Here is a 16,924-nt window from a genome sequence, read left to right on the forward strand (position 1 = left end):
CACTGTCACACACAGCGATGTGTGTGTCACAGCGGGAGAGTGACGACCAAAAAATGAAGCTGGACATTCAGCAACGACCGGCGACCTCACAGCAGGGGCCAGGTCGTTGCTGGATGTCACACACAGCGACAGCGACGGGACGTCGCTGCAATGTCACAGAAAATGGTGACGTAGCAGCGACGTCGTTGTCGTTGTCGCTGTGTGTGACACCAGCTTTAGACTCCCGTCAGAGGCCTCTCACTCAGCTGAACCACTTTTACTACTTTGCACTGATGAGGGGCAAACACCTTGAATCACCATGTCTGCAAATGGGGTGTCTAGTTTGGCTTCATATCCTAAGTCATGTGTCAAATCTCGTTAAAGTGTTGATATTGACTTTTAGGATTGCTACATCAGATAGATGACACTAGAGTTCCTGTCCTCTTCCTCACTGATGAGGCAATTTGAATATGTTGTATTGTCACTGTTTAGAGCAAAAAGTAAATTGTGAATATGAAATGATTGTACATTTTATACATTTAAAACCCCATGTATTTCTTTCTTTATAGCCCACAGATGCTTTTAAAAAGAGATGGTTCACCCTAGATCACCGGAGATTAATGTACTACAAAGACCCCTTGGTAAATCCTCATGTTCAGAGATTTGGATATAATATTATGTGTAAGATTGTGTTATTGAGGGATGCACGTCTCTGCCCAGTGGAGGAGAGGAAAACAGTCAGAGCTTAATGTTTAATGTCAGAGACTAGAGAAGAAATGTTCTCACCAGTCAAACACTGTGATGTCAGTTTCTGAGTTTCAATAGTTCCTTCTGAGATCTGACATCTAAGGCTTGGACTTGTTTTACCATGCCCTACAATTAGATTAAGTATATTCCAAGAAGAAAGACGACAACTGCTCCTGATTGCCAAACTCACAGAAAACATCCAAAGAGGTTAATTAAAGTGGGGGGTACTTTCTTCTGTACAGAAGAACTAATAAAATACCTTCCGCTTTAATCAAGCGCATTGAATGTTTCCTCTGGATCTGACAACCACGTGCAGCGCCTGTAGGAGTTGTCGTCTTTCTTCTTGGAATATATTCAAGCTCATAGAAGGGAATAAAAAGCATGTTCTGGCAGCCTTAGCTGGATCTCCAGAGAACTAAAGCTGCTTAAAGGGAACCTGTCACCAGATTTGTCCCCTGTAACCTGCGGCCACCACCAGTGAGCCCTTATATATAGCATTCCAGAATACTGTATATAAGAGCCCAGGCCGCTCTCTATAACATAAAAAACATCTTTATTATACTCGCCTGTGGGGCGGTCCGGTCTGATGGGCGTCACTGATCTCAGTCCGGCGCCTCCTCTCTTCCTTCCATCACCGTCTTCCTTCCCTGCTCCGTGTGGATGATGCGTCCTACATCATCCACACAGATGCAATCAATGCGGTCCTGCGTACAAGCATTTCTCTTTGCTCTGCTGAGGGCAGCGCAAAGTACTGTAATGCGCAGGCGCGGCGAAAAGTCAAAGACTTTGTTCTAAGAATAAAGTTACTCACACCTTGATGGAACCAGTAAATAACGTGGCTTCCATTATAAAAAGTGATATGGACAATGCCTGAAATGCACATGGTGCCTTAATTTTCAAACTAGTGAGTTGATACACACACGGCACTTCTGGGGTGGTGCTCAAGTAGGGTCTAAAACCGTCTCAAGTAGATGTAGAAACTTGGCGCTCAGGATAAATGTGAATAGTGGTCTTTTATTGAGAGGAACTTGTAGGACCAACACAAGCACAGACATTTCGGCATTGCATTGCCACATAGACAGCAGTGGACACCGCGCCATACCTGACTACGCCAGTTGCCAATTTGCTATACCTTCTGAGAACCCCCTGCACGCACACTGATGAAGGTCTTTGACCGCTTGTGCTGGTCCTACAAGTTCTTCTCAATAAAAGACCACTATTCACAATTATCTTGAGTGCCAAGTTTCTACATCTTATTAATTTTCAAACTAATCACATCTGGAGAGTAACCAATTTTCCAGGTTTTCACCCGTTAGAGGTAGTATCTCCGACTTGGGTTCAATGCTGCCCTATTGCCTTTGGCTGTGTTCACACTGAAGGGGTTTTGTTTTTTTTTTTAGGAGTTTTTGGAGGAAAAAACTGACCGGAAGATCAATTTCTGCTCCGAGAACTTTGCAAAAAGACTTTGTGTGCACTTACCCTGAGGGTATTTACATGGCATCTTTTTCGGGCAGATTCTGCTCGGAATTCACCTGAAAAAGTGCTGCAAAGCGCCCCTTAAGATAAATAATGCACAGCAATGTCCAAATGATATTGTTGTGCACATGTTCTATATTATGTCACTTCTTTTAAAAACGTTAGGGTTTGGGAACGTTGAAGTGGTTAAAAGAAGTGACAGACTCATTCATAAGACTGGTCCCGCTCAGAAACTGCCTGTTCTCTATACTTGACAGTATAGAGTGGAAGACACCAGCACTTTCAAGAAGCGCCTCCACTAGAGAAAACTTGGTCGATGACTGATGTCTAAAAGATATCCTTAGGGTATATGCACACAGAGTCTTTTTGCTAAGTTTTTTGAGCAGAAAATAAGCAGAAATTGAGCAGAACCTACAAGTTTTGTAAAGGATTTGGAGACTTTCCACTCAATTTCTGCTCCAAAAAACTCTGTGTTCACATAGCCCATGTGTACACTACTTCCTTTTTTTGGTGTAAGAGCCAACAAGTTATTCTGGGTGTGGCCACTTAAGGTCAACGCTGGCAGTCTTTTTCCAGAAGAGACTTCTTCGCTGGCTGACGTTTTTTATGATGCTACCACCTCCAGTGGTTTTCTCTGTGCCGTCAACTACAATGGTGAGCTGCCCTCTAGCGGAAGCCGCCTCCTGAACATGCTGCTACTTTTACCTGCTGCATAGATTCGGAAGGTTGAAGCGGTTAAAAGAAGTGACAAAAAACGGAACGTGCACTATGTTCATTTTTTGCAGCAGTTTTGCAGCACTTTTTAGGTGGATTCCAGGCACCATAGAATTGTAATAAACTATAGTCCCTTTTCTGCTGTTTAATATGTACAATATACATATGTACAGTGATGGGTCTGCATTTCTTACTATGTCCAGGGAGTATTTTTTATATTCTTTCTATTCCATTTATAATGTTTACTAAAACATAATTTCCCTTTAAAAAACAGCAACAGCTGTTTGTATGCTGAGTGTTTCCAGTAAGAGGATTAAACTAGAGACTTGCTGCTCTTAAAGGGAATCTGTCAGCAGGTTTTTGCTACCTCATCTGATAGCAGCATAATGAAGGCAAAGAGACACTGAATATAACGATGTATCACTTAGATTACTGGCTGCAGCCGTTCTGACATAATCAGAATTGTTAGATTTAGCCATGTAGCAGAGCTGAGAGAGCTGTACCCTCCACATCAGGTTCTCCATAGAGATTGTACACTGACAGTGAGGTGTCAATAAGACATGCATGACAGGGTAAAGTGAGCAATGATAAGTCCTGTTCCTAAAACAAACATAGCAAACAAACAACAGATCGGACCTTGACAATACAGGCATTCCTGAACTCTCTGCATTAACCCTTGCCACATGCTGTCTTTAGCTTACATAGCAAAAACCTGCTGGCAGATTTCCTTTTACTAAATAACCTGGATCCACAATAACGAGGTTCTCCTCACTAAATGCAGAGATGAACTGAAATCCATTTTAAACCTCAGTTACCTTAGATTCAAGAATCAGTTCAAAAAGACCCTTTACAACTATTCGGGTAAATGTGGTCGCCCAATGTCACGCCTGCTACATCCCCGTATACAGACCCAATACATCCCCCGAATAAGGCACCCAAATGGGACAGAGGAACACAACCCTGTAGAAATCCTAGACATAATGAAAACATTTTACTCCAACTTGTACAATATCAAAGGAAAATTATCAGATCTGGATCCCCAGGAATTTCAAAGGCGGGTAGAAGAATACATGGCAGACACAGCCCTCCCGGTAATAGGGGATGAAGTATCAGCACAGCTTGAGGAACAGTTCACTGAGGCGGAGGTAGAGGAAGCTATCAATAATACACCTAGCGGAAAGATCCCTGGACTGGACGGGTTTTCCCCATTATTTTTTTAAATTTTTAGAGACAAACTTACGCCCTTTATGACAAAGGTGTTTAACTCAGTCACATATACCAACGGGTTTGCCCCACAATCATTGGAGGCCCACGTAGTCGTAATACCTAAACCAGAGAAAGACCCCACGATGGTCTCAAACTATCGTCCAATCTCGTTGATTAACGTAGACATCAAAATCTTTGCAAAACTACTAGCCAATAGACTGTCACCGATACTTCCAGACATAATACACTCAGACCAGGTGGGATTTATACAGGGACGCAAGGCGAGGGACAACGTGTGCAAGACTATCTCGTTAATCGCCGGGGCGGGGGCGTGCCCGGGTGGAATGGACCTGTTATCAATAGATGCCGAGAAGGCCTTTGACCGCGTACACTGGGGTTTTATGGAGGTGGCCCTTAAACAGATTGGACTGAGGGGAGGTTTCTTAACTAAAATAATGGCCCTCTACAATGGCCCTACAGCACGGATTAAAGCTAACGGCTCCCTCTCAACCCCATTCCAGATCCACAATGGTACTAGACAGGGATGCCCGCTATCCCCATTGATCTATGCCATTATTATGGAACATTTGGCAGTGGCTATCAGGAAGAACCCCAGTATACGGGGTCTGAGCGTGGGTGGGAAACAATACAAAACGGCCCTTTATGCAGATGACTTGTTGCTATATATCTCAGAACCCCATATCACCTTCCCCTCAATTATGATGGAATTTGAACGTTATGGGGACCTCAGTAACTTCAAGGTCAACTACAAAAAAACCGAAGCCCTAAACATCTCATTGCCAGCGTCGGAAGTCCAAAGATCCCAAAACAACTTCCCATTCAAGTGGCAGGCACACTCATTAAAGTACCTGGGAATTCAGATACCTTCCGACCTCAGTAAACTGTACACACTAAATTACCAAACCCTATTAGATAAGACCCTTAGAGACCTCAACACATATAACAAAAAACCTCTATCTTGGTTTGGAAGAATTAACACCTTTAAAATGGACATCCTTCCAAGATTCTTATATGTATTCCAGGCTGTACCCATCAACCCTCCAATAAGCTTTTTTAAAACCATGAAATCCACTCTTATAAAATTTATATGGAAACAAGCAAAACCCAGAATAAAGTTCCTCACCCTTACTAGACACAAGCAACAAGCAAGAGGGGGGGGGGGCGGGTTTGCTAAATCTATGACTTTATCACCAGGCGCCGGTGTTGGTCAGATTGTTTGACTGGCACTTCCAGACAGGCGCAAAACAGTGGGTGGAACTGGAGCAAAATTGCACACAGACACCTCTGAAGAACCTCTCATGGGTGGGACAACGGGACAAGATACATATTGAACCCAAGGGGGTTTTGGTGAAGGCAACATTGACGTTGTGGGATAGGTTGAGAACAAACAGCAGGCTGACTAAACCCCTCAGCCCATTGACCCCTATCTTCAACAACCCGGAGTTTCCTCCCGCATTGGGTGTGGAGAGGTTCCTTCGCTGGCACCAAAACTCTGATCTTCGAGTGGCACACTTACTACAGGACACACATATCCCCACGCGAGAACAGTTAGAGGCAAGGGACCCTCCCATGAAACTCTCATGGTTGCAGTATGGACAGCTGCGATCCTTTTTGGGGAAATGGAGGGCCGAGGGCCAACACCCTCACCTGACGTTGCCAACAGCGTTTGAAGGTTTGTTCCTAAGGGATTCACCACCCCCCATCTGATCTCAGTGATATATAAACACCTTAACGGACAGCCTGATCACCCGGGCCCGGACTATGTCCAGGCATGGGAAAGGGAATTGGGAACTACGTTTTCCAAGGGGGACAGACAAAAAGCTTTCCTCTTTACACATAAAATGTCGGAGGCAGGATTTGCTCAGGAAAAGAATTACAAGATTCTGGCACGGTGGTACCTTTGCCCTACCAAAATTCACAAGCTATTTCCTTCAGTCCCGGATGAATGCTGGTGCTGTGGAATTGAAAAGGGGACAATGTCCCACATATGGTGGGAATGCGATAAACTCAAACCCTTCTGGGATGCGGTATTTGGGGCCTACACGAGAATTACAGGAACCCAGGTCAGACCTACCCCTCAGGTGGCGATTCTCTCCATGCTGCCAGGCTCCATCGGGGCACAAAAAAGAGATCTCCTCAGGTTTTGCCTGATTGCAGCTAGACCAGTAATTCCCAGATACTGGCAGAGGTCGGAGACGCCACCTGTCGGGGACTGGTTTAAAGAATTCTCACACATAGCCCTAATGGAAGAACTTTCTGCAATCGCCAATGACACTACTGACACCTACACCTGGATTTGGCAACCTTGGATCATGTTTAAGGAAACTCAGGATTTCTCGAGGTTACTGGCTCAGTAAAGGAGAATCTAAGGGCAAGTCACATCTACCCTTAACCCCATCACCTCTCCCTCCCCCTCTCTCTACCCCTCTCCCCTAATCTCCCCTTTTTCATATAGCCCCCTCTAAACCATGCACTCCTCCCCCCCCCTCCTTTTTTCTTTTTTTTTGGGCGTTTGTCTCTTCCCTCTCCCTTTCTCCTCTATCTATTGCATAATTTTCTTCTTTGTTCTATTTCTTCTCCCTTCCTTCCTTCTCTTGGTACTTTTTCCTCTTACACTAGAACATCTCACTACTCCCTGTTCTGCCTCATACACATATTCGGTAATCAAATCCCCTCTGGAACTTCATTACCCTACACCGTGGACGCAAAGCTTACCCCCTACTATCACGTACACTTTTCTTTTCGATCTTCACTCTTGTCCTCGCCAGGCAGAAGACATTCTGTTAACAAGGGGGCAATGTTTATGATCCTCCCCAGACCGAACAATAGGAAAATAGCAAAGTTTCAAATTAGAGTAAGATAGTGAATTCGAATTGGGAAGCAATGTTAATGTAGAGTAAATAATAAGACCTTGATTAGTCACTATCTGTAATGGAGGATATAGAGTGGGTGGACCTGGAGTGGGACCACACAAGCAAATTGTCTATTTAATCTTCTCTCTTCTCTTTTACTACTTTCTTACTATTTTTTTTACAAGGCTGTTTATGTTTTGTTGTGAAAATTCAATAAAAACAGATTATTCATAACGAGGTTCTCTGCATCTTCTTATTTCAGGATGCTTTTGCTAAAGGTGAGGTGTTTTTAGGCAGCACTGAGCACGGCTATCAGGTGAAGGCTGAAATTGTCCCAAACTCCTACAGCAATATATGGAATTATGGCATATCTATTAGTACTCCTGATCGCACCTACCTGTTTACCTGTGAGAGTGAGCAAGACCGGGAAAACTGGCTCAGCGTCTTCAAGAAAGTTATCAGTATACCCATGACTGTGCGAGAATTTGCAGGTAAAGAATCTATCATCTCTTTTAATCTCTTCTATACAGGCAATTGCATATATGAGTTACTGTATAGAGAAAATGAAATAAAGCTGTAAACCTACCAGTGTGATTGTAGTCTATGCATCAAAATTGTGAATGGGCAAAAAAGTCTTTGGCCAGGTGATGTTGGGAGGTGTTATACATTGCATCTCCCATAGTGTTGTGACTGCCATTAGGAATACAAGCTACAAAGCATATGTGACTGAGGATTTCTAGGTCTCCACTATAGGTAATACCTGTCAGGCGCTTCAATATCGCCTAATTTAGGGTAGTTAAGCACACATTCAAACCTTCCTCCCATATCTAGCGCTAATAGATTTTTCAACCACTGAGCAAATCAAGCTTGAATCTTTATGTAAATGAGGCTGCAAGTGCACCAGATACTTTGCAGTATTTCCTCTCTTGCGCCAACCCCATATGCTTATAAAGCTGAGGATAAAAAGCACAAAATAGGGTCTTATCAGGTATAACAGTGAAGTGTGTATGAAATAACTGAACAAAAACTTTTTCAGCCTGCCATTCACAATAAGACCTTTTCATCCAGGTGCATGCAAAGAAAGAAGGAGGGCAGTCCACCTCCACAGGAAAATACAAATACAAAGAAGGAATTCCAGCACCTGCAGTCCAATCTTCAATTTAAATAAAACATCCTTTTATTGGAAACATGTTTAAATATACATGTATAATAGAAAATCCTTACGCGTTTCAGGTCATGGTGACCTTTACTCATAGGTAATAGGTTTGGGTATGAGTAAGGGTCACCATGACCTGAAACGCGTAAGGATTTTCTATTATACATGTGTATTTAAACATGTTTCCAATAAAAGGATGTTTTATTTAAATTGAAGATTGGACTGCAGGTGCTGGAATTCCTTCTTTGTATTTGTATTTGCATGAAATAACGCTCACCTATTGAGGTTGTGAAAGTGACAACCCGTATGAAAGCTTGAGATAATGGTGGCTGCCGCAACCCCATATGGGTTAACCTTCAGTGCCGGAGACTCCCCTTCTTCAGGACAAAGGAAAAAGAAAAATAAGAAAATCAACAATACCTACCTAGGTATTGTTGATTTTCTTCCTTTGTTCTGAAGAAGGGGACATTGATCCCTGAAACGTGTAGACTTATGAAATAAAAGAAGAATATTTTAATATATCAACAGTTTGTTCATTTGGGAGCAGCACGGCATTAACCCCATTCTCCCTCTCCAGCACTGAAGTTTAACCCCATAGGCTTGACTGATGGTTGTTCAACATGGAATGGACTTTATGTGGGAAATAGTGCGGAGGTGCACTAGCTGGGAATCAAACTGCTCTGGTAAAGTCCCCATGGCTTCAGGCCATACCGCCCCATGGACACAGCATCACATGAGCAATGTCCAACACACAGCACCAACACCAAGTGAAAGGAGCTGAAAGACTCACCTTCCTCGTGTGCTTAAACTGTGAAGTGAGAACAAAAAAAAGCTGCCTTGCAGCATGGGCGTCGTGGGGCACCAGGTCATTCCTCTGCTTGTGTGCTGTAGCTACCATCACTGTTAGAGTCCAGATGGTGGCTGAATATCACAGCTATCATCTGTCGGGAAAGTCAAGGAGCCGTCATGACGAAATGTACATTACATGTTGGTAAGGGGTTATGTTACTGGCTGTGATGAGCCAACCCTATTAATTACTCCTGACAGACCCACAGTCAGTCAAAAGAGGAATAGTTCTGGCACACTGAAATGATTGATGACATGAAAAGGTCTTTTGAATGCTGAATCAATTTATTGAATCTATTCCTCTTTTGATTGATTCCTGTTTTTTCTGGGCACCTAATCTCTACACACAGTGAGCCAGACATATTCACTTTCTATAGACCCACAGTCAGATCCTCTCACCCAGCCATGGAGTGTCTGATTGGGCTTTTTATACTAGGTCATGTTACAAGGCTTGTTAAAGGGACAATATTTCAGGATTTCTACATTCAATAGGTGGCGTCAGAGTTCAAGTCCACATCCTCTATTTGCAATAGAAAAAACTGACTGCCACAAGAAAAACAAACAAACAGATCAAGCATACAGTAATCCCATTGAACAAATACACTGTGAGCGATGTCTAAAATCATTGAGTAAATAGGATACCTGGACTTATCCTTGTCAAACTCTAGTGATACAATCGTATTCATGTTTTAGAACTACAAACCCTGCAGCAATTGTGATATAATGTGTCTCTTGAGGTCATCATGACTGCCTTCACTATGATTTGGTTAAGGGTACTTTACACGCTGTGCTTTCAGTATCGATATCGCTAGCGAGCGTACTCGCCCCCGTCGGTTGTGCGACATGGGCAAATCGCTGCCCGTGGCACACAACATCGCTTACACCCGTCACACGGACTTACGTTCCATGCGACGTCGCTCTGGCCGGCGAACCGCCTCCTTACCAAGGGGGCGGTTTGTGCGGCATCACAGCGACGTCACACGGCAGCAGTCCAATAGAAGCGGAGGGGCGGAGATGAGCGGGCGGAAGATCCCGCCCACCTCCTTCCTTCTTTTCCGGTGGACGCAGGTAGGAGATGTTCGTCGTTCCTGCGGTGTCACACGTAGCGATGTGTGGTGTCGCAGGAACGATGAACAACATCGTACCTGCAGCAGCAACGATATTAAGGAAAGGAGCAACGTGTCAACGATCAACGATTTTTGACGTTTTTGTGTTCGTTGATCGTCGCTCCTTGGTGTCACACGCTGCGATGTCGCTAACGGTGCCGGATGTGCGTCACTAACGACGTGACCCCGACGTTATATCGTTAGCGATGTCGCAGCGTGTAAAGCACCCTTTAGATGATACCATACATTTTTACTATACATAGAACTCGAACCTGGGATCGTCTGATCACTTATACTCTACACCATAGTATTGTAGTATATAGTGGTGAAAATAGAGATCTCCTATGAAGGTCAGCCTGTGACTGAGCTTCACAGGATTATCAAGCTGGCAAAAACAAGAAACTAACTTTGTAACCTATTGGTGCCCCGCAATCACGTTGTGCGATGTAAGCCAGTGCACTTGCCTCTCCACTTACATGTGCTGTCAGAGATTAACAGCGGCATTTAAATGGTTAATAGCAGTAATTAGAGCTCAGCTTCGGCCACTGTTGTTAGAGACAGATGTCAGCTTTGTAACTTAATCTACTGCGTATAAGGAGAGCTCAACTACTAATCTACCTCCACACATGGTGACCATGGGCTGGTGGACATTTTGCGCTACAGGGTTAAAAATACTAACTTTTCTCAAGAACGAGGGGATTTATAATTCTGTAGTGTACAGTTGGTTGCTAACTTGGTCGGTTTCCTAGACAAGGAGCATGCACTTGAAAGCTGTTTGCTATGCAGCTTGCAAGTGCTGCTCTGAAGCTGGATGGATTTTGTCAGCTTCAGTGTACCTGCACTTTTTTATGCTCCAGAAGCAAAGCTGATTCTGCAGAATGGTAGAGAGAACAGTTAATGACAGCAGTTCAACCATGCTGACAACCTGATCTGCCAATCATCAGGAGTAGACAATATGCAGACATGAGGATCATGGGTACTCTCGTCCGCTGGCTTTGCTGTCTTTAGAAAGTGACTCATGCCACTAAACGCCTGTGTTCTTTTCTTGTGGGCAGAACACTACACAGACAACAAAGAGTGAGGGTATCATGCTGTGGTAAGAGTTTATTGGGTCACAAACAGTCAAGAGCATAGTATATTCCCATCAAGGACACAAAATGGTGCATGTGACAGAGACTCACCTTTCCGCTGGCTTGTGACTTTGTGGGATCCAGGACCAACTACCCTATCTAGCAGCACCCCACTTTTGGTGGGCATACACTGAGAGGAGGTAGCCGCAAGCTTAGGAAAACTACCAAGGACAGAGAGGTTTGTGGCCGTGTGACTGGATTCTCTAAATGAATTCATGGGCTCAGTGTTGGACAGAGCAGTACTACTGTAATCCACCACCTGCAACCATGGTCCCTAGGCTGAGGTCCTGTAGAATCACACCGGTGCCAGAAGCAGGCCCTTTTTGTATCCCTCATCTCCCATTTCAGGGCATTATTAGTTCACCCTTGCACAAGTGGCCGGATGTTGACTCGTCACAAACAACACCCAGCAAGCGGGAGGGAAGGAGGCAGGGAAGTGAGACGCTTCTGAAGATTGGAATTTGAGACATCCCTATTAGAGGACTTTCAACAGAAAACTAACAAGACAAAGACAGTATGAACTGGAGTGTCACCACAGGGTTTTGGATAGAAGGCATTTCTGATATAAGCTCTGAACTAATTGCAGGTAACAGCCACTTAAGGGTGTGTCCATAACTTGCATATTGATGAACTCTGTCATCAGTATCAAATCAGTGGATGTCCAGCTTTTAGAACCAACACAGATCATCTGGCTAGAAGTACCGCAGCACACAGAAACTGGCAGAGTAGTGTATATGAATGGTTCTTTAAGTTACCTACCATGCAAATGCAAAGAAGTGAGCTTTGTCTTTACACAATTATTATTATTATTATTTATTATTGTAGCGCCATCAATTCCATGGCGCTTTACATGTGAAAGGGGTATACATAATAGGTACAAGTACAATAATCATAAACAATACAAGGCACAGACTGGTACAGGAGAAGAGAGGTCCCTGTCCGCGAGGGCTCACAGTACAAGGGATGGGTAGGGACACAGTAGGTGAGGGTAGAGCTGGTTGTGCGGGCTATATCAGACTGAGGGTTACGGCAGGTTGTAGGCTTGTCGGAAATGGTGGGTCTTCAGGTTCCTTTTGAAGCTTGTCAAGGTAGGCGGGAGTCTGATGTGTTGTGGCAGAGCATTCCAGAGTATGGGGGACGCACGCGAGAAATCTTGGATGCGATGGTGGGAAGAGGAGATGGGAGGAGAGCAGAGAAGGAGATCTTGTGAGGATCGAAGGTTACGTGCAGGTAAGTACCGGGAGACTAGGTCAGAGATGTAGGGAGGAGACAAGTTGTGGAAGGCTCTGTAGGTCATGGTTAGAGTTTTGAACTGGAGTCGTTGGGCAATGGGAAGCCAGTGAAGGGATTGGCAGAGAGGAGAGGTCGGGGAGTAGCGGGGGGACAGGTGGATTAGGCGGGCAGCATAGTTTAGAATAGATTGTAGGGGTGAGAGACTGTTAGAAGGGAGGCCACAGAGCAGGAGGTTGCGATAATCCAGGCGAAAGATAATAAGGGCATGTACTAGGGTTTTTGCAGCTTCTTGGTAAAGGAATGTACGGATCCGGTAAATATTTTTGATTTGGAGGTGGCAGGGGGTGAAGAGGGCTTGGATGTGTGGCTTGAAAGAGAGATTAGAGTCTAGGATTACTCCCAGGCAGCGAGCGCGTGTGTTGCTTTGCCACTATTGTTGCACTGCGTCTCTTTCAATCAGTGGATCACTTAGGTGCTGGAAAGCGGATCCCATCTTTTTTGATATTGATGACATCCCAAAAACAGGTGATCAATATTAAGGTTTCAAAAAATCCCTGTAATGTTATCATTTAAAAGCTGTCATTCCCAGTGATCCCTGCATACAGAGGTCCGTCATCTATGTATTCCATTTTTATGTGACTTTAAATGTTGAAACTTCATTTTTTTAAACATATTTCGGTATATTTGTCCTTCCCTGAATTGATCCTAACTTTTGTTATCTTTTCTTCTAGTTGAAGCTCAGTTTAAACACCGTTCCTAACACAAGACTGTCAGAATCACAAGAAATCCTCCGGCTGCTCACGGCCATTCCAGCCATATACACACTGGACTGCTTTTTTATCCATGCGCCATGTTTCAGCATGTTGTTGAACCTAAGTCTGTTTTATTGTGTGGTAAATCATTGTCTAGCTCTGTGCCAGGCAGCTGTTTGTTCTGCCTATTAAACCATTCCAAGAAAATGTAACAGATGCAGTCTCCCTCTATTGCATTAAAATTTACCACCGGTTATTCTGAAACTCATGCAAAATCCATTAAGTATAGAAATGAATGTGAAAATAGATCAAAAGAATTGGGCTGTTTAGCCTGAGCCCACAGACAGATTAAATCGGTGAGGAAAAGTAGTGAAGGGGTGGAGAACAGGGAGGCAACAAGGGGCTGCGTAATTCACACTACTGGCTCACTCTATACACCTCTATGTGAAGGAAGCTTTTGGTTTTATACCCACGCCGTCTGATGCACATGAGGAATGAAAGGAACAGTTATGGGAACAAGAACGGAGATCGATTTTCTGGTAAAAATCATCGTGTCGGGTTTTAACACTAGAAGTGATCCACATCAAGCCTTCCAGGAGATCATTTAGCTGAGATAATGTATGGAGCTTCTAATTAATTTTCATTATTTATGAAGAATTCTTTAGACACTTGAGACAAGATCCCATTGAGTCTATTCTATTTCATGTATGGATAGGAGAATGGATGCACAAGACGAAGCCAACATGTCTATGGAATCTCCAGGCTCCGCTGAAGAGGTCCTGGTCACATCCACGTTGACTGTGGTACTTGCTGTCATGTTTCTCCTGGGGATGGCTGGAAACATATACGTATTGGTGATTACTATATTATCACAGAGACCCGTAGGCTCTATGTGTGTCCACGTGGTGAACCTTGCTTTGGCGGATCTTTTGTATCTGTCAACCATTCCTTTTGTGGTGAGCACATACCTGGCCAGGGACTGGTACTTTGGAGACATTGGTTGCAGACTTCTTCTAAGTATGGACTTGTTCACCATGCATGCCAGCATCTACACTCTCACTGCAATGAGCTTGGAGAGATATCAGGTGATTGTCCAACCTTTAAAGGCCCGCATATCCCAGTGCTGTCGAAAGATGACCAGCTTGACAATCTGGCTTATATCATTTTTCCTAACATTGCCTATGATGTGCATGATGCAGCTACAGGACAGCCAGTATGGCTCAGGCAAGCAAATTTGCTTTCCTACATGGACACCTGAGTCATTCCGGCATTACCTAACAGTCCTTTTCTTTACAAGCATCCTCGGCCCTGGCCTGATCATACTATGTCTCTATAGCTGCCTTGTGAGGGCATACCGAATCTCAGGACAAGAACTTCGACGGTCAAGCCGGAAACTCAACCAGTGTGTTATGTTCCGCATATTTGCAATCATCAGTGTATACTGGGCTTGTTTCGTTCCTTTCTGGGCTTGGCAGCTGGCAAAATCTTATCACTATGAGGTTTTAGGACTGGCAACATCCTCTCAGATTTACGTAAACTTTGGAGTTACCTGCTTAACCTACGCTAATAGTTGCGTGAATCCACTCCTGTATACATTATTGACTCGTAACTACAGAGAGTATATAACCAAACGTGGGCGTGAGGCCAGTGCTGAGGGGAAGAAGAGGACCCTGGAGAGTTAAATTATACACATGCAATTCAGAAGAAGAATTTTAAGTTTCCTAATATTATGTAACTTTTACTTCGTCGGGCCTACGTTGTGGGTCGTCTTGTGAATTGTGATGCTGAATGCAGACAGCAGGACTCTTGTTTTCTATGTCCAATGATGATTGTAACATAAAAGGCTGAGACATTGGATAGAATTTCACAGATTGATGTGAAATACTTGCTGAAAACCTGCAGCACAGAAAGCGGTAAATCTGTGCACTTCACAGAGGCTTTTAACCTGTAATGTGAATGAAGAGTACACGTGGTTAACCGTTTGTCTGCTGCTCCACTAGCAAGGGATGAGAATTAAAGTGGAGAATATAGGCATGATTTTCTAAAATGTGGCTGCAACAGTACAGACTAAACCGATCAGGAGGACAGACATGATTTATATACTGATACTATATAACAGTGGCTAATTTTTATTCCCTTCTTCATCCTTATGATGTTACATCTGAACAAGTAATATACATAATTACAGCAGTGAATGTACATTGTGTGTAAATCAATATTTTCCTTCTATAATGCTATTATTCTAAGCAGAGAGACAAATATTTTCAACATATATTGTGTAGCCGTCCTATACCATAGTGTGCACCATTAGTGTGACTCCCGCGTCTGCAAGCTGACGGCAAAGCAATATTACACATGCATACTTTGTAGACATATTTAACCATCCTTATTACTATGTAAGTACCTGGTTCAATAAAATCTTAAACTATTTACTTAGCAAAAATAATGTAGCATACCAAAGCGAATGTGTCACAAGATTTTAAAATACAAACTACATACATTATTATACAGATATTTTACACTTGATGAGGCTGGTGTAGCTACTGTGAAAATCCACGTCAAAGTGACTATATAGTATAATCCTGATTTTCAGATGAGCGTTTTAAGAATCCGGTTATTGGAGACCAAGTGTATTCATCGTCTGCCTATCTGGCCTGACTGACAGCTGCAGCTTGTACTGAGCAGTGTGAGATCTTTTTTTTTTTTAAACTCGTTTTTTTGAAGGTTAAGTATATCATTACAACAAAAGTCAATTCAGCAATTTGTACAATAAGAATATGAGTAACTCGGTTAATAGCTAGATTGATAACACATCAACAATCAGGTCAACATCTATTACTTTCAGCATGGCATTGGTACAGTAGATATTTCAAAGGTGTCAGCTCGCGAGACATATCCAACCTGGGGCAAAAAGCCCATATTGACAAGGAATGTACAGCCTAAGTGTCAGGGACCACGTCACATTGCTGATACGAAGTTTTATGGATTACATATTTCTCTTTCCCCATCACTGGAGTAGTATCAATTATTACTGCGACAGTAATGACTGTAGGTTATCAGTCAGGGAACTGGGTGATCCCGCGGTCAAGGGCGAACCCAACCATCTGCCCCATATTTTGTCAAATTTGTTTAAAGAACCTCTCGTCTTAAATACAAATTGTTCTAACGTAATTATAGCATTTACCAATGCAATCCAAGAGGCTCTAGTTGGGGGATGAGTGCTCATCCAATTTAGTATAATGCCCTTCCGGGCCAAAAACAGGACCTTTTTTATTAATAGATTCTCATCTTGGGACCAGGAGTGTACATCTACCACACCGAATAAACACAGAATTGGGCTCATAGTAACCGTTTTTTGAAGTATGGTGGAAAGAGTCGCTATAACCTCACCCCAATAGGAGTGAATGACCCGGCATTCCCAGCAGTGTGAGATCTTTACAAAATGATAATAGTTTATTATAAACAATTAACAAAAGATGTGATGGCTCTTTGCATTCAAAGCAGCATCAGTTCTTCTTGGTGCACTTTGTACACAAGTTTTGAGGGTAGTCAGTAGGAAGGTCCAAACAATCCTGCAGAACCAACCACAGATCATCTGTGTATGAGGCTTGTGCAAATTCTTCTGTCTCGTCATGTCATCCCAGACACACTCAAAGATATTGAGATCAGAGCTCTTTGGCGGCCGTATCATAACTTCCAGGGCTCC

General features: G+C 43.4%; 2 protein-coding genes across 2 annotated transcripts in view; both read left to right on the plus strand.

The window, feature by feature from the left end:
- The window catches only part of LOC142249880 (arf-GAP with dual PH domain-containing protein 1-like), a 78,415-nt gene extending 64,999 nt beyond the window's left edge, over positions 1-13,416 (plus strand). The window contains exons 9-11 of the mRNA XM_075321842.1: positions 549-620; positions 7,258-7,486; positions 13,198-13,416. Coding sequence (XP_075177957.1) covers positions 549-620; positions 7,258-7,486; positions 13,198-13,226 — 330 coding nt within the window. The 3' untranslated portion in view covers positions 13,227-13,416. The remainder of the gene's footprint in view (positions 1-548; positions 621-7,257; positions 7,487-13,197) is intronic.
- Positions 13,417-13,592: 176 nt separating this feature from the next.
- Positions 13,593-15,602, plus strand: LOC142249881 (urotensin-2 receptor-like). Its single transcript, XM_075321843.1, has one exon. It carries the CDS (start codon positions 13,926-13,928, stop codon positions 14,898-14,900), a length of 975 nt encoding a protein of 324 aa, XP_075177958.1. The 5' UTR covers positions 13,593-13,925; the 3' UTR covers positions 14,901-15,602.
- The last annotated feature ends 1,322 nt before the right edge of the window (positions 15,603-16,924 follow it).

The sequence above is a fragment of the Anomaloglossus baeobatrachus genome, chromosome 8 (genome assembly GCF_048569485.1).
Source record: "Anomaloglossus baeobatrachus isolate aAnoBae1 chromosome 8, aAnoBae1.hap1, whole genome shotgun sequence".
Taxonomy (NCBI): domain Eukaryota; kingdom Metazoa; phylum Chordata; class Amphibia; order Anura; family Aromobatidae; genus Anomaloglossus; species Anomaloglossus baeobatrachus.

Coding starts and splice junctions, on each gene's coding strand:
- LOC142249881 (XM_075321843.1), top strand. CDS start 13,926: ATGGATAGGAGAATGGATGCACAAGACGAAGCCAACATGTCTATGGAA.